The 26470-nt window shown below is 37.3% G+C and overlaps 1 protein-coding gene across 8 annotated transcripts in view; it reads left to right on the plus strand.

The window, feature by feature from the left end:
* The window catches only part of STRBP (spermatid perinuclear RNA binding protein), a 136925-nt gene that overhangs the window by 91629 nt on the left and 18826 nt on the right, over positions 1–26470 (plus strand). For 7 of the 8 annotated variants that reach the window (XR_003432508.1, XR_003432509.1, XM_027104924.1 and 4 more), the window contains exons 5-12: positions 1522–1666; positions 9270–9361; positions 9898–9993; positions 11127–11238; positions 11906–12003; positions 12202–12313; positions 22683–22775; positions 23154–23353. Coding sequence is in view for 6 of the 8 variants with exons in the window: in XM_027104924.1 (XP_026960725.1) it covers positions 1522–1666; positions 9270–9361; positions 9898–9993; positions 11127–11238; positions 11906–12003; positions 12202–12313; positions 22683–22775; positions 23154–23353 (948 nt within the window). In the remaining 2 variants the exon portion in view is untranslated. The remainder of the gene's footprint in view (positions 1–1521; positions 1667–9269; positions 9362–9897; positions 9994–11126; positions 11239–11905; positions 12004–12201; positions 12314–22682; positions 22776–23153; positions 23354–26470) is intronic. The other variant, XM_027104928.1, reaches the window with a different exon arrangement.

Consider the following 26470-nt stretch of genomic DNA (forward strand, 5'->3'; position numbering starts at 1 on the left):
AGTTGTGGCACGTGGGCTCAGTAGTTGTGGCATGTGGACTCTCTAGTTGTGGTGTGCAGGCTCTAGAGCGTGCAGGTTTAGTTGCCCCGTGGTATGTGGGATCTTAGTTCCCCGACCAGGGATTGAACCCGCGTCCCCTGCATTGGAAGTTGGATTCTTAATCACTGGACCATTGAAATTTACTTGCAATTTCAAACTAAATTGAAAAATTTAGTTTGCTTTTTCTCTGATACATCTTTAATACTCTTATAGTGGCAAAATGAATGTGAGCCGTTTTCTGCTTTTTCTCTGTATTCTAGTTCTGGTTTTTCTAGCCACTGTGTGGCTTTTCCCTTCCTTGGTTTCCTCTGTTCAAAATTAAGGTAATGAATTTTCTATTTTCTGTCTTTTTTGGGATGTTTAATGGTAAAATGCTGGTTTTATATAAATGGCTTTTAGTTCCTTCAATGCTCGGTGATGAGCAGAGACCCAGGAGTGTTACCGTTCAGCTATTTATGTCAGATAATAGATACTAAATTTCACCACCAAGAATGGCCCTGCACAACTTATTAAACTATTAACTTTAATGATACGTTAAATATAACAATATATGATTCTAATTGGTGATTATTTTTTGTATGTGTATAATTGTATGTTAAAAGAAGCAATGTACATTTCCCTGTGGATGTCAGATGACTTGCCCTGAAGAAGGTCTCACTTGAATGATCTCTGAGACCTGTTGTTAGGAAGTTAGTTACTTGTTTATATTAACTTTTTTGCTGATGAGTGACTGTGCAGAGATCCTTTTTTATTCATTCTTATTTGATTTTCTTTAAAAATCTACATAATCTTATATAAAAACCTATCTAATCTTATAAGTTCTTAGCAAGTAGGAGTTCCTGTTTAGGCTGTCCTATCAAAAAGTTATCAGTTTAGAGCAGTGGTCCCCAACCTTTTTGGCACCAGGGACCGGTTTTGTGGAAGACAGTTTTTCCATGGGGGTGCATGGGGGGCAATGGTTTAGGCAGTAATATGAGCGATGGGGGGGAGCAGATGAAGCTTCCCTTGCTTGCCCGCCACTTACCTCCTGCTGTACAGCCTGGTTCTTAACAGGCCACGGACCGGTACAGAGGAACAATTATAGAATAATAAACTGCTGGGAATGCTCTCTAAACTGGGAGTTTATTATTCTATACTTGTCCTCTGTAATAATTTCAAGAACAATAATTTACCTTTTCTCATATAATGATGCTTTTGGTAACTTTCATTTTCAAATATTAGAAAGAATGGTTTTAAATGTTGTTTAATAATTGTATAGATGATTGACATTGTGGTTGCTATTTGAGGGATGGAGAAAGGATTTGCTGGTAAGTTGGGAGGAGAGAAAAATGTTACCTCTACACTAAAGAACTAGTTAAAGACTATTTGCTCTTTTAGCACAGTAATACTAATCGTTAATAACATTTAAAAACTTAAGGGGCAATCATTCATTTTTTGAAATTTTAATTAATTGGGTATTTTTGAAATCTCTGTGACTTTCAGAAACTCACAGAAGAGAAATATCAAGTGGAACAATGTGTAGATGAGGCATCTATTATAATTCGGAATACAAAAGAACCCACGCTAACTTTGAAGGTGATACTTACTTCCCCTCTAATTAGGGACGAATTGGAGAAGAAGGACGGAGGTACACATGTGTATATATATATATATATATAGATAGATGTATATATATAAATATATATTTGTTTTGTTCACATAAGCACTCTCTTGAATGCTATGTTAATTGTTTTATGGATTTAAGAAATACCTGTCTTCATTTGTTTTACGCCACTTAGAGTATTTTAAGCAGCTTTATTTACACAATCACTCTATTTTACAAAAATGTTTATATTGGAAATATTAGATACGTTAATTAATTCAAAAACCTGTGCTTATCATGTTGGTCTTAAATCCACTTTAATTTTTATACTGTTTTGGTGTTCTGTTTTACTTTGTCTAGTATTGCAGTGTTATTGGTATCAGCCAACCTATTCTGTGTGGCTTGGTTATTAGGTCTGATTTTAGGCTTAAATGTGGTTCAAAACAGTATTATTTTCAAATTTACTTGCTTATTGTGTCAAGTTACTCATTTGCACATCTCTCTTGACTTCTAATAACTATATAACCTCTTAAGAATTATGCTTTATCTAATTGCCTAAGTGTAAATGTTTTATAATGTAAGAGATACAAATTGGGGGACTGATTTTTTTTTAATAAATAACCTTTAGTAAATTTCTTTTCTAGGAGGTTTGTGATCCTGTTAACATTTAAAATTTTATATGTGTGGGAATCATGCTTTAAACTAACTTTCTTCTGAAGTTGAAAAGAATTTCTGCATGGCAATGCCATTGTACAAAAGAGTGATAAATCTCTTCAGTTTTGAGAAGTAATGATGGAGCTGGGTTTCTTTTTTGATATTTTTATCCTTTCACATTAGCTTGTTACTGCCTCTCAGTCCTGTCACTAGAAACTTGCCATGTGATATTTCCCCTGTGTCAGACCTTTGACCAACTGGCCCCTCCCTATCATGACAATTTAGAGGCAATGCGGCTTAACTGGACCAACGTGGGGTGGGGGGGACTACCTGTTGCTGTTTTTTCATCACTAGACATTCAGCAGGTTCCATTGCTTACTCCCCTACCTGAAATACCAGTGCAGCAAGAAGTATTGGTTAGTGTCTTAATTTATTTCAAGTTGATGATAAAGGAAGAAAAAGACACATTTACCAGAGATGTTAGAATTTCGAGTTTTGGCAGACATGACTCAGGATTTCTTAAAGTAAAAGTGATAGACTCCTTTTGTAAAAAGTCTTCTGGGGTAACTAAAATCAGCTATACCATACCCGACGGATATAAACTAGACACATTTATGAGTCATAGCTTAAAATTAAAATGCATCCTATCTATAATTAGGTTTATGCCTGTACTTTTTTTTTTTGGCTGCATATAGTATCTCTAACACCTCTGAAGAACCAATCTTAAATGGCTTAATTTCTTTAACAGCTTTACAGTTCACCATTAACTGTAGAACTATAAAATGATTTCTGAAGTATCAAGATAATTCTGTTAATTCTGGTAAGCTGTGTTCTCTTGACCCTCTAGTGTAAAACTAACCATTTCTAAGTATAGTTATAATTATAGATATTATTAAAAATTCTTTGAGTATAGAGAGATGAAAGAAGATTGAAGTTGCTAAAGGCTAGATTTGTCTAGATTTGAAATCGCCGAAAACTGGATAATGTTTGCTTGTAGCTGTAGACATCCCTTCCATTACTTTAAAAGTATTGAGAATATCAGGCTTCTTTTTCCCCATGGCTTTGTGCACTTACATGGGATTTTATCAGTTTTCAGTGATGCCCTTAAGCTTAGTCTGTTGCCTTTATAACTTTATGTTCAGAGAACCTGAAAACAGATTCTTAGAATATTGCACCCTTACTAGAAGACTAGTTATTACAGAATGGAATTTGTAGGAGAGTAGGAGAGTTATAGTCTCTATTCAAGGTGTTTGGGTTACTAAAGGATCCCAAGACCTCTTTATAATATGAATCTCATCAGATGATGTTAGCATAATTGTGTGGGATCAGGTAAAATGAAAGAATCAGCTTGGATCTAATGATTTACACGTTACTTCCTCTCCTTTTAAATGGCAGAAAGATTTGCTTTGCCGTTTTCCTTAACCTCACTGCCCTGTTGACTCGCTTGTTATCTCTTATAATTTGCCCATTTTGTCTAATTTGGACTTTGTCAAAGTTTTGTTTTTTTAAAATTTTTAATTTATTTTTGGCTGCGTTGGGTTTTTGTTGCTGCGCGTGGGCTTTCTTTAGTTGTGGCAAGTGGGGGCTGCTCTTCATTGCGGGCTTCTCATTGCAGTGGCTTCTCTTGTTGCAGAGCACAGTCTCTAGGCACACGGCTTCAGTTGTGGCACACAGGCTCAGTAGTTGCGGCGTGCAAGCTCTAGGGTGTGCGGGATTCGGTAGTGGTGGCTTGCGGGCTCTAGAGCGCAGGCTCAGTAGTTGTGGCACGGGCTTAGTTGCTCCGCAGCATGTGGGATTTTCCTGGACCAGGGATCGAACCCGTGTCCCCTGCATTGGCAGGCGGATTCTTAACCACTGCGCCACCGGGGAAGTCCCTGTCAAGAGGTTTTTTTTTGATCTGCACTAGCAGTTTTTTGTATTCCTGGGCAACTTTGAGGATCCAGTATAACTAAGCATTTGAGATCTGGGCTATACAATTCTGTAGGATTTGTTTTATCACACCAGATGGCTCCTCTTGCCTTGATGCAGTTCTTTTCAGCTGCATGGGGTGAAAGCACAAGATTCATTTGGGTTCCAGGGATTTCTGAGTTTAAGAGAGATCTCTTTAAAAAAATCTGCGTTCATTTTCTTTCTCAGAGTTTAAAAAAATAGGCGTTGTAACTTTTTGGGAGACATTTTCCTATAGAATTTCAATTTCTCCCCTCCCACAAAACAAACAGGCTGTTCACAATACATACCTTATGTCTTTCTCTTCCCTCTCTTCACTTGCCACATATTTGGGTAAAATCAAAAAAGGGAAAAAATGTCCGAGAGCAGGCAGAACTGGAGGACTGGGGCAGGTGAAGAGCATCACACTTACCTCCTCAGGGTTGTCTCTGCAGAAGTGGATCTATCTAACTACTCGTTTCAAATCACTGTTTAGATTTTCAGTGGCCAGAGTACATAGTGAATCTCTTTGGTGTGGTTTAATGTTTCAAAGGTAAGAGTTCTCCTGTGCCGCCAGTCTTTTTTCCATATTCTAACCCTTTACTTGAAGGCCCTGTAGAATAACCATTCCCCATAACTACATGCTTCCTGCTAAAGAAGGCACAGGAGAAAAAGCACAGACCTTGGTGCCTGGCAGCCAAGTGTTTGATTCTTAACTCCATTAACTATTACTCTGTGACCTTGGACAGGTTTCTTTATTTTAAAATGTGGGTAATGAATACTTTAGAAAGTTGTTACATGAGAGAATTTATGTAATGTAACCTGTACGATACTCAGCACAAAGCGATTGCTTAGTAAATAGTAGTAGTTACTCAGCTTACTAAAAAATGTCACAGCACAAACTCATCTACTCAAAGTGCCTTGAGTTCACAGTGAGAATAATATGTACATGATAGGTCTGAAGAAGTGAACGTAAACACAGTTAAACTCATAAATAGCCATTGAAGTGTAGTATTGGAATCAGTATACTGTATTTGCCGCAGTGCTAATAATGAGCTCTCTTACTATAAAGTTTATGATTCATTGAGACAGGTGTCTTTTTCCCTACCTCTGTCCTTTATCCCTAGCACCTGGAGTGGTACCTAATACTTAGTAGGCAATCAAAAGAAAATCTGTTAAATGAATTTTTGTAGCTAGCATATTATCTGATCAAATAGAACTGTCTGGTATGCAAGAAGCATTAACAGTGGACATCTCAGAATTCAAGTAATATATATTGAAGATTTAGCTTTGTTAAGGTATTTTATAACATACTGTGTTATAAGCACTTTCTCATATATGATTTATTTGAACCCTCACAACAGTTCTATGAGGTAGATAATTGTACTGTTGTATAAATGAAGAAAGTCTCACGTTTTACCCGTTTCCTCTGACTCTTAAGTCCAGTTACTATCTAGGATGATCATAGGAGCATCTTAGCTGATTTAGTTATTCTGAGCATCACACAGTCTAAGCTTCTTTTGGTGCTTGTGATTTTAAACCAGAAGTATATTTGCTATGAGGCTGATAAATCCAGCTGCTTATTGTATTTACAGTGCAATTTGAAACCAAGTGGATAGGGAAACTACAGAGGCACTTGTGGCTAAGGCTAATAAGATAAACCGCAGCCCTCAGTATGAAGATAGATTCTCAGGGGTTCACAGAGAAGCTGCCCGAGAGTCCCTTTTCCGTATTTGTGCCAGTGTGAACTTCTGATGCTTTTTGGCAGAAGTTCGCTAGCATGAGTCCTGCTAGGTGGCAGACCAGTCCAGAGATCACAACTAGGATTTATAACAATGCTGCAGGCTTTATTTTCCTGCCTTCCCCAGCTGCTAGACCTACATTATCCAGTGCAAACCTGTAGCCACTATCTTTCCAGTGGCTCACTGCCTACTGAGGCACTGAAGAAAAGTGATATCTAGTGATGTTTCTACCATAAAGTAGGAGAACAGTGCTCTGTTTTACCCTAGTGCTACATTTACTTGTTCACATTATTGTGGCCTGAGATTTCGCACGGGCAGTGACTTGAAGCATAATGTCTGCTCTCCGCAAAGCCTCAAGGAATTAGGAGAAGGGACTGCATGAGTATCTTCGGGCTACCCTGGAAATGCTGTCAGCTCAGTAGCTCAGCTTCATTCCAACTTTGAAATGTTAAGGAGGCCTTCGTGATAACTCAGCTTGGTTATTTTACCTTTGAAGAGCCCAGGTTCCAGGCACAGAAATCCTATTTAACACAGTCATGTTCTGGCTTTTCCCCACCCCATCTCCAGGCTAGTGTTTTTGTGAACGGGCAAAGAGTTAGCTTGCATGTAAGGGATGGAGGGAAACTGACCAGCATTTCCTGCCATACGGTGTGTTTCTGGTCACTGATCTAACCTCTAACCAAATAAATGAAGTTAGGCATAATAGACTTCTTTTCAGTGCTTCCATTGTTTCGAATGTTTTATGTACCTTCATGCCCTGATACCAGGTTACTGAGCAGTGAAGTTTTTAAAAAGCTGTTTTCTTTGCTTTTGTCATTTTTGTTGCTATCCCCTATCTGTTTTACTGGTCACTGTAGGAAAAAATGAAATGGCTCACAGTTCCATTGTTTCTAAGTTAAAGACTCCAAGATGCCTTTTTATCAGAAAAGCTTTGCTTCCCCGCAAAATTGAAACATCTATGTTAAAGTTCACACAGAAATGTTAAACTTGAGGTTCTTCTTTGAGAAGTAGCAGTGTTTTTCCAGCAACAATCCTGTGATTGCCACATTAAGTAAATTATTTTTTTTAATGAATGAAAATATAAAAAACTATGTAATTAATTATATAAAGGAAATAGGCAAGCAGGGCTTATAAGTAGCACTGCAGTGCCATATAAATTTATATAGTTTTAAAATAAGAAACTTTGAAGAAGATAAAATAAGATAAATGATTACATCTCCTCTGCTGTTTCCCACCTCATGAATATTGAAACATTTTGGATCTTTTGACTTTTTGATGGTCAGAGCATGAAGAAAAGAAACATGGCCATTGTGATGGTGATATAAAAAGGAATCCGGTGGAAGTCTTCTGTTCACTGCCTGTCCCTTTCATCTCTTTTTAGTAGAATCTGCTGCCTCCAAATGTTGACTGTCTGTAGCAAGCAGATGTCAGTATTTTTATTTTTATTTTTTAGAATTTTTAGAATTAATGGATATAATCTGACTTTGGGAATGAAAGTATTTGTCTAAACATTTTTGCCATTAAATAAAAATGTCTCTGTGGTGATGAGCAGATGTTAATTACAAGCTCTGTTCACTGGACGAAAGTATCAGAAAGTTCAAAGAGTTGTTTTGCCTTGTCTTTTCCTATCCAAACTTCCTCTGACTCACTCCCTTCTTCCGTTGACCCTCCACTTCCAAATACTCCTACTTGATACAATGATAGAATAAAACTTAGTTTGCTTTACTCTTAACTTAAAGATTGAAGTCCTAAAAAATAAGCACGGTCCATACCTTTTCTTGGGATTACATTATTTAGCAGTCAGTCAACCTTTGTCATGTCTAACTTTTAAGAGATCCTAATTGTTCATTTACAGTAGTTTGTGCTACCTTGTACGTGAGCTTTACACAGATGCTTGTATTGACCACAGTTAAACATTTTCACATATAAACATGAAAATGAGTGAGTTGTATGCTTTGTGTCATTAAAAAGACATAATTAAGCAAGGCCAGGAACTAGATCACCTATGAAATAAGTACCCATAGTATGTTTGCTTATGTTTATAAATAAAAACATATTAACAGTTCTTTTTGAGGCTTTCCATTTAATGAGTAAAAAGGGGTGATGAAATGAAACCCCGTGTTTTGAATTTGTTGGCAGAGATTAATGTGAAACAATGCAAGTAACTGCTGTAGAGCTCGCCTGGTCAAAAAATAAGTGTGTAGCACTTCAGCCTTTACGTGTTGCAGCCAATAAGGAAAGCCCACATAGACATACTGCTGAGTTTGTGACTGTCATGATTATACCAGGAAGGAGTGTTGGTGGACTTGCTAAGAGAGTTCTTAAAAGAGGATGGTGAATATGACTTAATTGGATTAGTCAAAGAATTGTTCTCCAAGAAACATTTGTATGTTGTATGCATTTAAGTAATGCACCAAGTCTTCAAAAGTTTAAAAACCCACTTCCTAGTGGCTTAGAGGAAATGAATTTGGCTGTCTAAACGTGGGTTTAGTATCTTGTGACAGCTTCTCGAATGTGGATGTTTGTCACTAATCACACATTTGAGTTCTTAATTTTGCTGCTCTGGGCCATCTAATCCAACTTTGAAATGTTAAGGCAAGTCAAATAGTTGTACTTAGATAGTATTTTTTGCTGCTTTTTGAAAAAAAGCTATGTAAAACTTGAAGTGTATTTCAGTGTTTTTCATATTTGTAGTTTTAATAATTTTGGTTTAGAAAAGAAATAATTAGAAAACTCCAAGGTAACACTGGCAGAGTTCTCATCAGTGGGGTAAAGTTTCTATTAATGGTTATCTTGTTGGATGAGTTTATTCAGTTGTAAAAAAATAAAATTGCCATGCTCAGTGTATTCTTAGTATATCTCAGATTGATGACCTAAGAGAGCCCTAATTTTCCTTAAGAATTGATTAGTGATTAAAATCCCTTCTATAGCGAAAAATTGTTATTGCTAGTGGTCCCAGATTGCCACTCTTTGTCCCCTGCCAAAGGAAAAAGTGCTATGTACCTATTTTGTGCCCTGTGGTGTTATATACATGCTTAATAAGATCCCAGATTGGATGTAGCAGTGGTCATTGATTTGTTTACTGAACGAATGCCTTTGTGCTCCTGTTGGACTTGTGTGCAGAATGGCTCTGTTGACTGTTTACTTAAGTAATCATAGTGCACATAATTTAAAAAGAAAGCAACAAAGCCAAAACCTGAAATCTTCTGGGAGTCTTATTAGTTCACTCAAATGCTGCTCTTCTTTTTATTTTTATCGTTTGGTAATTTGACAGGAACCCCTTGGTCAAACTGTATCTGTCTCTCTTTATCCCATTTTCCCATTAGAAAAGGTTGCGATGAAAGATCCTCCGGACTTATTGGACAGGCAGAAATGCCTGAACGCCTTGGCGTCTCTTCGACATGCCAAATGGTTTCAGGTTGGCTCTTTGTTATTATCTTATTGTTATTGTAGCCTTGTGCAGGTTTCATTTGGAACACCTGCCTCTTAATGGTTTCTGTGTAATATATAAAACAGGGGTGCTCTCTGCCTCTTAGGGTTATTGTAGGAGCAAATGCTTTAATTTAGGTAAAGTGCCCAGTATAGCTTCTCCTGTAGTTAGTGATATTTAATTATCACATGATCCTTTTTGGCTTAGTACTCTGAATTTCAGATGATAGCTTATAAAATCCAAACATGGGGTGAGAAAAGCTAAAAGTTCAGACAGAGTTGCCTGGAAATGGGGTGGCCATGAGGCTATAAAAGTGACTTTAATAATATGCTTCCTTTACTTTAAAACCTGCCTTTCTAAACCATAATTTTACTACTCTTAAGAACTTGATTTTTTTGTTTACTTGACAATTTATGAATGACTAACTAATTAGTATTCATTTTAAAGAACCTATCCGTGATCAGTGTCCTTAAAATTAAGGGTGGATTTCAACAGGGATATTGGAACCATTTCGTTTGTTTTAGGCAAGGGCAAATGGATTAAAATCATGCGTAATTGTCCTCCGAATTCTGCGTGATTTGTGCAACAGAGTCCCCACATGGGCACCATTAAAAGGATGGGTAAGTACTTAAATATGATTAAAAGCACATTCTGAAGCTATAGTTAGAGGAAATCCTGTAGAAATTATATGTTACTGTAAAATGGCTATATTCTGAGTTAGCTAAGGTGTGCATTATCTATTTTTGTTCTGGAAAAAAATTATGGATCTTTTTATATGAATTCTTTTTTATGAATATAACTTTTCTACTTCATCATATTCATACTATACAGACTGAGCTATTTTTTCTGACAAAAAGTTTCTATACCTGTTAAAAGTAAGTGTCTTCCTGCACTTCACTCTGCACTGATGGTTGATTATTCTTCACCTACTGCCCAGGAAAGCCTGCGTGACTGGCACGTTTCTCTTTCAGTGCTACTTCCGTTTAAAGTAAAAATTACCTGGTATACCAGTGTAAGGCTCCCTTACCCTCTTTTTCTTTCTCTTTGAGTATAGACACTTAAAAATAAGTTCATATTAGTAATTGAAGTCAGGTGAATAGTACACTTAACTGTAGTTTATAATGTATATTGCCAAACTTACTTAATTTGGAAATTATTTTGCTTGAACCAATTAAGACCCAATAAAGAACATTATAAAACAAATAAAGCTATAAAAGGGTCATTGTAAATTAATTTAGCAATTATTACTTTGATATTGGCATCGTGAGTTTTTAGTTTATTAAATATGGAGATTTGGTCCTTCTTTAATTCCAGTTGTAATAGTTGGGGCAGGATGTCTGAAATGAAGTCTTACTGTGGTTTGAGCGCTTCCTAGGTTAAGTGGGAGATATAGGTGGGCTGGGTTTGAACACTGATTATTTATTGGCTATTACTAACCTATATGAAGGCTTGTTAAAACTTTGTTAAGTCAATTAGATGACTGCAGTTTCTTAAGTAATCCTTTCAGGGTAAATAAAAATAAAGTTTTGGTGACAAAATGTCTTCTGAATATATTATCTCAAAAATGGTTGATTTAAACACTCTGGCTGGGGTAAAAGTTGATAATCAAGTGGGAAAAGTTAATTGGGCCCTAAATGTTAAATGGACTTTAACCTTTTTGGCCTCCATTGTAGATAGAAATGTCAGCTCACATTTAACTGGAATCCTTTTAACACTTGGTGCATGTACTAATTTGTAATTTAATATCTTCTAGCCACTAGAGCTTATATGTGAAAAGTCTATAGGTACTTGTAATAGACCTTTGGGCGCTGGGGAGGCCTTGAGACGAGTAATGGAGTGTTTGGCATCTGGAATTCTACTTCCTGGTAAGGGTTTCAAACTCTGGAGGCAGAAGAATCAGAAAAATTTCATTTTAGTTTAGTTTTCTATTATGTGCTAAGTTTGTCCTCTGCCCAGGGAAATGATGTGTAGGAGTTGTTTTGCTTGGAATTTTAGCAACTAGAATGCTTGAATGTTGGAGAAGTGCCATAAAACTCTCTCTCAATAATTGTAATTTATGTTCCATATGTACTAACATAAAAGGTACTAATAAGATATTGTGTCTGCTATGAATTTGCTTCACCTAGAGCTTTGAATTTGAAAATGTTTATGTTGAGTTAAAATGTATGAAGTTCATTCTGTTTGCAATCTGGTGATTAATTTGGAAAAATTAAATTTGGTCTTATTTTCCATATGTAATCCCTTTAAAGATTTGGGATGATTCATCATGCCATTTCTAAATTCTCAGAGTTAAAACCCAATTTCGACCTTAGATATACAAGTGACTTCTAGTAAAATAAGGACATTTATATGCTAACATACTGAAAATGAGTGTCCTTTTTACTCCATTTAAATTGAGGAGATTTTTAACCTCGTTCCTTAGGTTTTTTTTTCTTTTTCTCTCCATTCTTTTCTTTCTATTTTGTGTTAGTTTATTGAATTCTAAACTCAGTTCTGAATGATACTTGAGTTTTTCTTTTGCCTTTGCTAAAGGGGGTCCTGGTCTTCATGATCCTTGCGAGAGGGACCCAACAGATGCTCTGAGCTATATGACCATCCAACAAAAAGAAGATATTACCCACAGTGCACAGGTATGAGATGGGCCATATCACTGTGGTCTATTAGAGGGATATCATGTAATTTATTTAAACACTTTATTCTTGCCTGCTGTTAGGGACTTTTGTCATCATAATAATAGTATTTGATGAATGTGTTTTTAGCTAGATGTTCTAAGGGCTTTATGAATGAAACATTTGAAATTTGAATAAATACAATCTTTTGTTCTTTAGCATGCACTCAGACTATCAGCCTTTGGCCAGATTTATAAAGTGCTGGAAATGGACCCCCTTCCATCTAGTAAGCCTTTTCAGAAATATTCCTGGTCAGTTACTGATAAAGAAGGTGAGTGTGCAAGTTTTTATTGGGGTTGGATGTGTGCAGTGATGGAGATGGCCATGGGATGCGTCTCTTGTTAGAGCTGAGAGAACTTAATTTTTAACCCAAGTCATATAAGAACGTTTATTGGTTTTCTTCCATCCCATTAGTGACATCAGCTTGCTGTCATTTATTCTTATTAGTGACGAACTCATTTGGCTATGTTGATCAGATTCCATTACTGCATAGACTTAGGGACAACACTTTGAGAACCGCTGGTCTGAGGCGAAGAGAAAAGTCACAAACGAGGAGGAGACGTTGTCACGGTCACTCATCAGTTTGATGATCTTGTCATACTTGGAAGTGTTAATGTAACCAAGAAAGAGAAAACAAAAACAGAGGAGGAGAAAAGTGTATTGGAAAATTCAGGACTGTCTTCCATTTGTACTAGTCTGTGTGAACTCAGATTAGAGTTTCAGCAGAAAGAGCACAGGCGTTAGTGTCAGTGTGACCTGGTTCCAGTCATAGCGCCCCTGCTTACTAGCTTTAGCTCTTGAGCGATTAGTTCATCACTTTATGTACTGATATTATTCCAACCTTATTGGCTGTTGTCAGATTAAAATGCTCAATTCAGTGCCTGGAAACAGTAGATACTCAAATGCAAATCCACTTACTCTTCTCATTATGCCACAAAAAACATTCCTCCCTCCCTCCCTCCCTTCCTTCCTTCATCTCTATTTATACTAGAAGGTGGGATGTTTAACACCATATTTTCACCTGGGACAACCCACCTACCACAAATGATATTATTATTCTAACAATTTTGATATGACAAAAATAGTGGAATGGCCCAATCTATTTATTTAAACACTGGAATTCCAGTGGGTCTAAAGACTTTTCAGGGAGTCCACCAGATCAAAATTATTTCATAGTAATACTAAGGCTTTGTTTTTTCACCCTTTCCACTCTGTCTTTCATGAGTGTACAGTTGTCTAGAAGCTGTATATGACCTGTGATGGCATCGTCACTCTGATGGCTAATGAAATTTTTTGTATATTGCATTAAAATTTTTTTGTTTTAACTTCTAATATTCTAAATATTGATAGATATTACCCACAAAACAAAGTTTTTTGGGTGCTCAATAATTTTTTAAGAGGGTAAAGTGGTCCTGAGACTGAAAAGTTTGAGAATCACTGCCTTACACTGTAAACTCCTCAAGGGTAAGGAATCCTCCAGACCTCACCACATAACTATTACAAAACCAATGCTCAAGAAATGTTGTGGAATGAAAGCTGTTCTCTTCCAGAGGGTGCTCACACAGCAGCAAAGAATTTTTGAAAGAGATTCACATAACCATGTCTCTGGATTGAATGACTGAATAAATATATAATAAATGATTGAATAAATATGTCTCAAATATATGTGTAGGTTCTTATGGTTAATAATGAAAATTTTTATTTCAGTCACTGAATTCATAGCAGTTCTTTGGGTTTTGTATTTTTTCTTTCTCTAGATAGTAAAAGTATATCTATTGTTAACGTGACTTAGTTTTTTATGGGTTTTTTTTTTGTTTGTTTTGTTTTGTTTTTAACATCAACAGTCTTTCTCAAGAGTTTGGGAGCTGCTGGTCTGTCAATTTATAGCTTAAAATAGAACCAGACAGTTGGTGTTTCCATTTGAGCCCTGTCAGTTACTAGCTACATGACTTGGGCAGGTCACCTACACATTCTGTGCCTTAGCTATAAGATGAGGGAGCCAAGGTCATTGCTTCCAGACACTTGCTGCAGTCTTCCTCATACTTGCATGTTTTTACCACCTAGCCTCCTGACATTTGCTTTTAAACTTTATTCTTAGAATTCTTGGTGATTTCAATATGCATTTAGATGATTTTTTTTTTTTTTCAGAATTTTGACTTCTTAATTCCTTGACTTCTTCTACCACAAATACCTTGTTTTCTACCTTACCTCAGGTGCCCATTCTGTGGACATATCCTAGACCTTGTCTTCAATAACTGTACCTGTGCCATCTCCCTAATTCATTCTCAAGAATCCCACTTTGTAAACCGCCTCTCATCATCATACTGTCAGGAGCAGTCCTCCTGCCCCAATTCTCGAACCTCACCATTGATTCTGTTAACTTTTCTTAGTCCCTCTCCTTCCTCATGTACTCACTTCTGTCCCTTCTCTGCTTATATTCACGTGGTCTGTCATTAATAATCATGCCCTAGCATATACCTTCACTTTGTTGATCCTGTCTTCCTGACAGCTCTGGTTGAAATCCAACTGTGTGCCTACACCAGGTTGTTGGACATCGTTGGAGAAAAAAATACATAGTCATCTTAACTGTTTTCCCTTTAAGTTTCAGACATTAACCTTAAGTAGACTGTTTGTGTTGGCTGGAAATCATCCTGTAAAGTCTAGAGTTCCCCAGTTTTCCTAGACAGCTGTTGCAAATCTTCTGTCATTTCACACTTCCCTCCCCAGGCCTCCCTCTCGTCTGATGACCTTATTTGCTCTAAGTACTCATGCGCTTTGCTTTCCCTCCCTTGACCGAATAAAGACCAGCCTTTCTGCTTGTCCACTATATCACATTCCCTTTTGTCTACAAATGGACATTATTCTAGCAGTTCTTTCTTTCCTCACCAGCGTCATTTCCTCCTTTTCTGCTTTTCTACTGGATCATTCTCATCAGCATAAAAACCTGCTATAATGCCTCCCATTTGAAAGACAAAGCTTAACTCCCCCTTGATCCTGCAGCTTCCTCCCATTTCTCTGCTCCCCTTTATAGCAGTACCTTCAGGAAGAGCGGCCTATTGTTTCTTTCTCCTTTTCCACACTTTCTTTAAAACTTATTCTAGGGGCTTCCCTGGTGGCGCAGTGGTTAAGAATCCGCCTGCCAGTGCAGGGGACACGGGTTTGAGCCCTGGTCCGGGAAGATCCCACATGCCGTGGAGCAACTACGCCTGTGCGCCACAACTACTGAGCCTGTGCTCTAGAGCCCACGAACCACAACTGTTGAGCCCACATGCTGCAACTACTGAAGCCCTTGCTCCTAGATCCTGTGCTCCGCAACAAGAGAAGCCACCACAATGAGAAGCCCGCGCACCGCAACGGAGAGTGGCCCCCACTCACCACAACTAGAGAAAGCCTGCGCACGGCAATGAAGACCCAACACAGCCAAAAATAAATTAATAAGTTAAAAAAAAAACACAACTTATTCTAATCAGCCTTTCTTCCTTGTCACTCTACCTAAGTCTGTCCTGTGACCTTCACGTTATTGCGTTCAGTGGTTAGCTTTCAGTACTCATCTTAGGCAGCTTTTCAGCAACACTGGACACAGATGAACACTTATTTCTGGTATATTTAGTTATGAGATATGGCACGTATATATAAAAGTATAAAATATTTATCATTTAAAAAGTAATTATTTTGGGCTTCCCTGGTGGCACAGTGGTTAAGAATCCACCTGCCAATGCAGGGAACATTGGTTCGAGCCCTGGTCCGGGAAGATCCCACATGCCACGGAACAACTAAGCCCGTGCGCCACAACTGCTGAGCCTGTGCTTTACAGCCCGCAAGCCGCAACTACTGAAGCCTGCATGCCTAGAGCCTGTGCTCCACAACAAGAGAAGCCACCGCAATGAGAAGCCCGCACACCTCAGCGAAGAGCAGCCCCTGCTCACCACAGCTAGAGAAAGCCCACGCACAGCAGCAAAGACCCAACACAGCCAGAAATAAATAAATAAATTTAAAAACAAGTAATTATTTAACAATTCCATATAATCACCATCCTAGTTAAGAAACAGAACATTGTCACCTTCTCAGAAGCCATTTATTTATCCTGTACATCACCTCCGTGCCCCATGAACTACGATTCCTGATTTTTTGATAATTGTTTCCTTGATTTTCTTTAAAGCTTTTCCACCTTTGTGTGCTTTTTAAACAATTAATTGGATATTGCCTAGAACTTTTTAGAAATGGAATCATATTGAGTTTAATCTTTTGTGACTGACGTCTGTCTGTCCAGCATTGTTTGGGATATATTCATGTTATTGCATATAGCTATAGTGCATTTTTATACCTATATAGTATCCATTATGAATATACTACAACTTATCCATTGTGCTTTTGAAGGACATTAGGATTCTTCTTATTTTTTGGCAGCCACCCACATTGTTGCTGGGAGCCTTCTTATTCATGCCTCCTGGAGTATAGATCCAGGAGTTACTGTGGACCAGTATATGACCTAGGAAGTGGTATATATAGCAATTTATGTTGCCACCAGCAGTGTATGAAAGTTCCTGTTGTTCTGTATCCTCAACAACATTTGGTACTGTCAGACACTTTTTATTTCTTTTTTTTTTTTGCGGTACGTGGGCCTCTCACTGCTGTGGCCTCTCCCGTTGCGGAGCACAGGCTCCGGACGCGCAGGCTCAGAGGCCATGGCTCACGGGCCCAGCCGCCCCGCGGCATGTGGGATCTTCCCGGACCGGGGCACGAACCCGTGTCCCCTGCATTGGCAGGCAGATTCTTAACCAATCTGCCACCAGGGAAGTCCGTCAGACACTTTTTCTGGCGTGAAATACTACTTTTTTTTGACTTCTAGGTCATTACTTTATCTTGGGTCTGCTATCCCACTGCCCTTTCCTCAGCTGTCTTTGTTTTTCCTCATCTTCCTGATTTCTGAATATTAGTATCCCAGGGTACAGGCCTCAGACCATTTCTCTTTATTTACACCCATTGAGACTCTTTAGGAGATCTTATCTAGTCTCTCATCTTGAAGTACCTTCTGTTCAGTGAAGATTCCCAAATGTATGTCTTCACTCTAGACTCCCAGCCCTTGACCTCAGCCCCAGCTATGCAAGTGTCTCCTCACTGTCTCCACACGGATGTCTAACAGACATCTCAAACTTAAGATGTCCTGTCCTTACTCTGCTTCTCATCTGTTCTTTCCATAGTTATCACCATCCCAGTCTTTGGAAACTCTATGCATCTCTGTGCTCAGGCCAAAAACCTTCACCCTTGAATCTTCTCTTTCTTTCACCCATATCCAAACCATCAGGAAATCCTAGCTGTTTTACTTTCAAAGTGTGTCCAGTATTCAGCTGTTTAATTTCTTCACTGCTACCATCCTGGCCTAAACTGCTGTCATCTCTTACCCTTGTTATTGCAGCATCTTCCCTATCTGGTCTTCCTTGCCCCTCTTGTCTGTTCTCAACAAAGCAGCAGTCTCTTTTTGTTCCCCTTAACATTTTATCTATAATTACAGATTCATAGGAAGTTGCAAAGATAGTACAGAGAGGTCCTGTGGACCCTTCACCTGGTTTCTTCCAATGGTTACATCTTATGCAACTTATAGGAGAACATGGAAACCAAGAAATTGACATTTATACAATGTGTGTATAGGTTTTATGCCATTTTATCACATTGTAGGTTTGTGTAACCACCATAGCAATCAAGACACAGAACTATTTCATCACCTCAAAGATCTCGTTTATGCTGCCCCTTTATAGTAACACCATTCCTCTTCCCACAGTCATCCCCAAGCCTTGGAAACCACTAACTTTTCTCCATCTCTATAATTTTGTTATTTCAAGGATTTTATGTCAATGAAGTTATCATTATCTGATCTTTTGAGATTCTCGTCCCCTAACTCAGCATAATGCCCTTGTGGCCCATCCAAGTTGTTTGGCACGTGTCAATAGTTTTGTTTCTTTTTGCTGTTAAGTAGGATTCCGTGGCATGAATGAATCAGAGTTTGGTTTAACCATGCACCTATTGTAGGACATTCTGTTTGTCTCCAGTTTTGGGCTATTACAAATAAAGGTGCTGTGAACAATCTTGTGTAGGTTTTTGTGAGCAATTCACAAAAACGTAGATTTTTGTGTGTTAGATTGGCCAGCAGTTTTCCTTTGTTGTAATGTTTCGTCAAGTTTTGGTTCTGAGGTTATGTGGGTCTTATGAGTTGGGAAGTGTCCGTCCTTCTTTTTCTGTTCCTTGGAAGAGTGTGTGTAAGATTGATGTTATTTCTTCCTTAAATGTTTGGAAGAATTTATCAGTGAAGCCATTTGGGCATGAGGTTTTCTTTAAGGAAAGGTTTTAAATTATGGATCTGATTTCCTTAATAGGCATCGAACTATCATCTTCTTATGAGAGTTTTGGTAAATTGTGTTTTTCTAAGAATTTGTCCATTTAATCTAAATTTAAAAATAAAGTAGTTTATAAGATCCTTTTATCTTTTTATTGTCTGCAGTATTGATGTCCTGTCTTATACGTTTTGTACCTCCTTTTTTTCTGATCGCTCTCACTAGAGGTTTATCAGTTTTTTTAGTCTTTAAAAAGAAATAAACTTTTGACTTTGTTGATCATCTCCTGGTATATGCTTGTATTTTATGTCATTGATTTCTGCTCTTATCCTTTGTTTTTCCTCACTACCTTCTTTAGGTTTAATTTGCTGTTCTTCTTTAAATGTTTTGAAATAGATGAATACATTGTTGGCGTTTTTTTAAGCCTCTTACGTTATCATATATACTATTAAGACTAAGTTCTCCTTTATGCCCAGATTTATGTGCTTTGTACTCTCTTTACATTAGCATTTTCATTATCAGTTAGTTAAAACTATTTTTTAATTTTCCTGTTATCAGTTCTTTGACATGTAAGCCATTTCGATGTCATTGCTTAATTTCCAGACAAATGAGGATTTTTTAGTTATCCCTATTTTTTTAATTTTTTAAATAATTTTTTAATCTTTGGCTGCGTTGGGTCTTTGTTGCTGCACGCGGGCTTTCTAGTTGTGGTGAGCAGGGGCTACTCTTTATCGCGGTGCACGGACTAATTATGGCGATGGCTTCTCGTTGTGGAGCAAGGGCTCTAGGTGCACAGGCTTCAGTAGTTGTGGCACTCAGGCTCAGTAGTTGTGGCTTGTGGGCTCTAGAGCGCAGCCTCAGTAGTTGTGGCTCACAGGCTTCGTTGCTCCATGGCATGTAGGAATCTTCCCGGACCAGGGCTCGAACCCGTGTCCCCTGCATTGGCAGGCAGATTCTTAACCACTGTGCCACCAGGGAAGTCCGTTATCTCCTTATATTTGAGCTTATTTATTCTACTGTGATCTGAGAACATGCTTTGTGTGATTTTTTTCCTTTGGTAGTTCTTGAAACTTCATTTATGGCTCAGCACATGGTCAGTTTTTATAAATGATTCATACTTTGAAAAGTATGTATATTCTGTAGTTGGTAGAGCCAGAATATTCTTTACATGTCAGGTTGCATTTGTTCATTGTGTTGTTCAAATCTTATATACCTGTATACACACACACACACACACACATACACACATACATACATATTTTTTTAACTTGTTCTCTTAATTACTGAGAGAGGTATGCCAGTTCCCCTCTATTGTGGATCGTCTGTTTCCCCTTGCAGGTCTGTCAGTTTTTAATTTCTACAATTTTGGCTCTTTTATAGTTTCAGATTTTCTGCCACAAATTCTTCTTGATTTTTTATTTTCATTTTGAGCATCCTAATCATTCTTTTTAATAAAGTTTGTTTCTGAAAGAATGCTTCATCGTCTGGGTCTCTTTGGGATCTGTTTCTGTTTTCTGCTGCTTCTCGTGATTTTTGATCACAGTATCTTGTCTTCTCATGTACCTGTGTTTTGTTTTTGTTTTGAGTGATGGAGACTTAAATTTAAAAATTTTGGAGGGAATTAAAGCTTAGAGTAATGATATAGTGCTCCAGGGAGGATTTGTATTTGTTTCTGGGAGATGACTAGTGGAATTGGCAATCTGGATCATATTAATGCAATCAGGGATTAAGGTGATTTGAAGGTGGGCTTCAGTCCTTCTGAGATCCAGACTATTTCTACTTCATTTACTTCTAGCATGTGGCATTGCAGAGGCCCAACCCACAGCGTGGGGAATTCACCAAGCCTTCCCCTTTTGGAGGTCCGTAAAGTCCAGTTTTTGACCCCTGAGACCTGGGGTGCCTGAGGTGCTCTGTTCAGTTCTTAGTGGCTTCTTCTGGATGTGCAAGATACCCCCAGGGGAAGTGTGGCCCCCAGAGCAGGGTTTCCTTTGTCTCTCGGATCTTGACTCTATAATTCTTTGTTGCCCAGGAACAGACATTTGGTCCATCTTTTCTGGTTGCTCTCATCTATTTCAGTTGACTTACTTTCTCATACTAGAAGTGGAACTTGTGTATTTTGCAGAAGCTCCTCTGGTGACTTAGTGGCAGCTAAGGTTGAGAGCTCCTGCTGCTGCTCATCTTCTGCTCCTGTCCCGTCCTCGTCATGCCACTCGAACCACTCAGGCCTGTATGCTGTTTCTTAGCATGTTCCTGCCTTAAGACCTTTGTACTTGATGTTCTCTCTTCCTGGGGCTCTTTCCCCACATAGCTGAATAGCTTACTCTTTTACTTTCGTTAGATCTTCATCAGAAAGCTACCTTATCTATAAGTGATACCTTTCTGACGGGCATCACATGTAAAAAAAAATAGCAACACATCCTCCTCCGTAAGCCTCTTATTTTTCTCCATTGTGCTCGGGACCATATGACATGTTGGGCTTAGTCTCCACCACCAGATGCAAACTCTTTAAGAACAGGGACGTTGTTTTGTTCTCTGTTAGATGTCCAGCACCTAAAATTGTCCTGAACATAGAAAAACTATTAATATTTGTTGCTGGATGAATACATGAATAAAATTGTAATGAGGATGATGAAAGTACAGGCTTCATAGGGTGCTTGTGAGGCTTAAATAAATTAATTCATATAAGGTATTAAGAACAGTGCCAGGCATATGGTAAGCCTTCACCTATTGTTTTTAAAAATTGTTGCCTCTGAAATGGTCACTTCTTATTTCTAGATACTGTAGATGTTGAAAACAACTTGCTTTTTGTAACACAAGCCCATCCCCCCCCCACCCCGCCGCTCCCCCCCATTACTATTATGATTAGCTCCAGATTTTACAGCCCTTGTCCAAGGGCAGGGATGGTAGAATGAAGCTTAATCCATGCAGCACTGTTCACGTAGCTGGAGGATTTAGAGAATAGATCCATACGTCTAAGCCAGCTGGTGAATTCCAGGCAATCAGGGAGCAGCTTTTAATGTAACTTAATGAGTGGGAGAGTGATTGAATAGATGTTGTTCCTTTTTAACTTTATCTCTTAAAGACTGCATTCTGGGAGACTGGCAAACTCACAGTTTTATGTAATGCAAATGAAATACAATACTAAGCACATATAAGCAGATATTGCCATCTGTTGAAGAGAGCACATCAAGATTGATTGACCTGAGTGGTAAGTATTGACTCAAGCAAATGCTGAAGTCAGTGTTTACCCCAAGGGACAATAAATCTTGATGATCAGAGAATATGTAGTTAATCTCAGTGTTATTACAAGGTTTCACTAAGAAGTATCTGGAAATCTTATGGCATGAATCTTTTGAGCATAACTTTCCTTTAGGAAAAACCCAACAACCAACTTTTACGTTGAAAACACAGAGTTCTTTAAAGTAGTACTTGGACAGGTTGATGAGCTTTTCTCTGATTGTTTTTATCTTGGACAGCAAAGCTCCTGCCTTATGTCTTGACGGCATTATTAACTAGCTGCTTTATCTAAGAAATTGAGTAATATTAGTTCAGTTAGTTTTTGTTCCATACCCATTATGTTGTTTCTGAGTCTTACGTTAGATAGTTTATAAGATACAGACAAGGAGAAAATATCTTTGACCTTCATGGAACACTAAGGAAACACAAGGTCTCTGTATATGAAATAGGCAATGACACAAGACTACGTATGACACTTTATATTTCTGATACCATAGAAACTCTTCTAAAAAGTTGAGATGAGAGGGAAACTGAAGAAAACTTCATGGGGAAGATGAACTGTAAATAAAATCTTGAATAGAAATTTGAACAGGCAGACAGAAGAATATGTCATAGTATGAGAAATAATCAGATTTCCATAAGCAGAATATTTAACATGTGGACTTTAAAAATTAATAGTATAATAAATGTGAACTTATAGAAATATTTGAAGAGACATAAGTGAAAATAAATCTTACTGCCACAGATAACCACCTTTAACATTTTGATACATCTCTTTCCAGACTTTTTTCTATTTATGCATATACAGATGTGAATATTATGCATAGATATTTGTATGTGTATATGTGAATAAATGGGAAAATAAATATTTATAAAAAGGGATAATATTGTTTCATAAAGATTCACTTAAAACTTTTTGCTGTTACAAGATTATAAATATTTAATTTATCAGTGAAAGGGTCTTATGGTCCTTGTGATTCCTAAGATTTTTCCTTCCTGAACACATTAGGTACATTTGGTAGAGTAAGTAGAATCATTGTTTTGACTGATAATGAATCTCTTATAATTGTTTAGGTGCTGGGTCTTCAGCTCTGAAGAGGCCATTTGAAGATGGATTAGGGGATGATAAAGATCCCAATAAGAAGATGAAACGAAACTTAAGGAAAAGTGTGTAAAATCTTTATTCTTATAGATGTTAACTAGAAAGGATTTATGTCTCAGGAAAATAAAAATTAAAAAGTGATTGATTTGAATTGGAGTTTTAAGAAACTGATTGAATAACTTTTGTTTCCAAGCATCATTTGCTTAAAATATACTGACAAACTAAAACTAATGTATAGCTATGGTAATGCATATTACTTTTACAATGATGTTACCATAATTAATTAAGCAGTAGTTTTAGAATTACGAAGTGAAGTTAATTTATATGTGCGTTTTGAAATTCTTTTTTAAAATCTGAATTTATAGTGGTCACTAGGAACCTACAGAAACATAGATTAAAGCAAAATGGTTTAACTTCTGATCTTATTCCTCTTTCTCTTACAGTTCTGGATAGCAAAGCAATAGACCTTATGAATGCACTAATGAGGCTAAATCAGATCAGGCCTGGGCTTCAATATAAGCTCTTATCTCAGTCTGGCCCTGTCCATGCCCCAGTCTTCACAATGTCTGTAGATGTGGATGGTACAACATATGAAGCCTCAGGACCATCCAAGAAAACAGCAAAACTTCACGTAGCAGTGAAGGTACAGTATTTCTTTTACTCAACAGTGCTTTGTTATTTTATGTTGTAAATAAGGTGCTTGTTTATCTATAGTAAATTAACAGAATTTTTCAAGATTTTAATGACAGTGGCATACAGTCTTTTGTCACCTCTGGATCACAAAACTCTTCTTTTTTTGGTTATAAAATGTGTTGATCATATAAAATTTGCAAAACACAAAAAAGTAAAAGAATAAAAACTGTTGGTTGCTTATCTCTGAGGCAGTTCATTAATATTTGTATATAGTATATACTTGCAGTCCTTTTCTGTTTCTTTTTTTTAGGTTGAGCTCACAGTGTATATGTAGTTTTATGCTCTGATTTTTTTTTTTCATTTCACATGTCATCAGTGTCTTTCTATGTTATTAAAATCTTCATAAATAATTTTAAATGGCTGTATGATTAACATGATATAGATGTACTATTGTTTGTTTAAACATTCCCCTATCATTGGATATTTTGCTGTTTGCAGATTTTTTCTGTCATAAATAAATTTAATGTGTTTTTTTTTGCATGTGGTGCCTTTTCTGTATTTCAGAATATTTCCATAGAGAATAAGGTCCACGATTGAACCAGTCAATTATGCATATAGGTTTATAGAAAATTCTTAAATATTGGAATCTCTCCATGACTACATTTGACCTCTTGCAGACAAATGCGAAAATGTCAAAGATCAAGTAGATGGAAGATTACTTTTCACTAAAGAAAAGTTCTGTTATGTTACAGTATGACATAAGATGTAATTGGTCTGTTTTCATAGTCATTCCAGTTTGCAAGTATTATTAATGTAGATGCAAACATTATCCTAGATGCTAAGGATACAGCAGTGATCAAAATAAAGTCCTTGCCCTCCTGGAGCTTGCATTCTAGTGAGGATAGAATGGGGAGAAAGACAGCGGGATATACAAATGGGTCAATTATTTGTCAGGTAGTAATAAGCACAATGCAGAAAAATAATAACTAAGCTGTAAAATTATAGAACAATATGTTATGTTGTTTACAAAAGGGGTACTTTTTAAGTATGTTGAAATAGTATGAGTTTAAAATGAGGCAGAGAAAGAAAACTAAGAATGAGGGAAAAAGTGAATTTAGGAATAAGGCTAAAAATACAGTTTAATAACTTAGCTGTAAAGTATGCTGAGAATGAGTCACAAATTTGGATCTAAGTTCTCTAGCATCTGACCCAGAAAGCTTTTGAAATATCAATATCAATTCACTATGACATAAGAACAGAAGGAGGAGTGTGGCTGCCCAGCAGCACGTACCCTAAAATGATGAAGATTAGTGGCCAGTCTTCCCTTTCCTCCTCTAGTCCTTTTTCCTGACTGTCCCTCACAAAGGACACCTTTAAGGACATAATCAGCCATGTTCCATGAAAAGAATCTTAATCATTGTGGGGAAAAGATCGGCTGAAGGGGACAAGGGGTAAAGCCCCTCTGCAGAGGTTCCGGAGCCATCGGCTCTCTACTGTGCGGAAGCCACGAGTATGACTTTCTCCTGAGTGGAGAGCCATGGGGTAGGGTGTGCTGCATGTTTTCACTCTTGGCCCCTTGTCTTTGAGGGTATCAACTTTCTCAGTCTCAACCCCTCTCCAGGAGAAAACAGGCGTGGTTACCCTGGATTTTCCAGTCACCTTGTTTCCAAGAATCATTTTGTGATTTTTCAGCTCAGTCGATGTGTTTATTAGGCTTGATTTGTTTGCCAGACATTTGAAGCTCACTTTTCTTTGGTATACCAGGTTTTTTGGCCTTAATATATGTTTTTTAAACTTTTTATTATGAGAATTTTCAAACACGAAGTAAAATAATGCAGTACACATCCATGTGCCCATTATAGAACTTCATCAATTGTCATCATTTTGCTAACCTTGCAGAAACAAGTGTTAATTATAATCAGAGATAAAACAGGATTCAAACTTAATGGAAAAGAGTAAAATATCCTTTTTTACCAACAGTCAAATGGTGAAGGTGGGCAGAAACATTGCATGGTGCAACATGGTAAAGTAAATAGAGGGTTATGGTCCTTAATAGGAGGATGCATCTTGCATGAAAGGAGGTGGGACATATTTTATAGGCCCCTCTTCATGCTGCAGGAAGAATCATGGCCTTAATATTGATTCCAAACAAACTGGTTCTATAGGTCCAAAAACTCCATACTTTTTTCTTTTTACTTCTGTAGCATATGTTAATAATCTTAGAATATGTTCATAGAAAAATAATTTGAAAATTTTTTGTTAGTTGTGCTGTATTGCAAGTACACTTCTAATATCCTTTGAGATTATCCATCAGTTATATAAAATATTTGTAAATGTATTGAAATATGTTGCTACAAAAACAATAAATGAATCTGATATGTGTGGAAAGGGCAGAGAGAAGTGGTGTTAAATAATTCACATTAGACTTTTAACAGTCTGTATTAAATTGGGAAACTGTGTCTTTAGTTGTTTTTGGAGTAAACAAAGCAAATTTCCTTGGGACTCTTGGCTTTTGACTTGCAGCCTGTGTTAGCCTGGTGTTAACTCCAGACCGATAACTGTTCCTTCTGAGATGCGATTTCTTAGGGAGAGCATATTTGCAGGACTCAGGCAGTGGAGAAGGTGTTTTCTTTATAAATATTGACAAGGGTATAGGCAAACGATGTTAGTGTATTTAGTGCGAAGTCCTACCTGAGTACTCTTAGAACTTACGATGTTACAGAAGTATTCTTGGCCTTACTCCCAATGAATATAAGGAATTTATTTACGATTTGAAACGTTCAACAGAATGTCAGGTTCTCCATATGAATTGGGTGAATTAATTTCAAGTTCTCTAGGTACAGAAGTCTACTTCTGCCCATTTTTTGTTTAGAGTAATATTTTATTTATATTGGCAGAATCCTTTGTACAGAATGCCATTGTTTATAAAGGCTAGACTGTTTGGCTACTCATTTGTGTGGCAGCCAATAACAGTTTTTTGAGACACCTGTTGGGTATAGTTGGGATTATAAAGAAATATGCTGTTGCTTTTACACTCCAGCAACTTTAAACATTAGTCAAAAGCTAAAACAAATACAGGGATTTTTAGGCACCTAGTTCTGGTACAGACCTTTAAGTCAGTAACTGA

The sequence above is a fragment of the Aethalodelphis obliquidens genome, unplaced genomic scaffold, assembly GCF_003676395.1.
Source record: "Aethalodelphis obliquidens isolate GAN/ISIS:26980383/991018 unplaced genomic scaffold, ASM367639v1 scaffold7, whole genome shotgun sequence".
NCBI classification, from domain to species: Eukaryota; Metazoa; Chordata; class Mammalia; order Artiodactyla; family Delphinidae; genus Aethalodelphis; species Aethalodelphis obliquidens.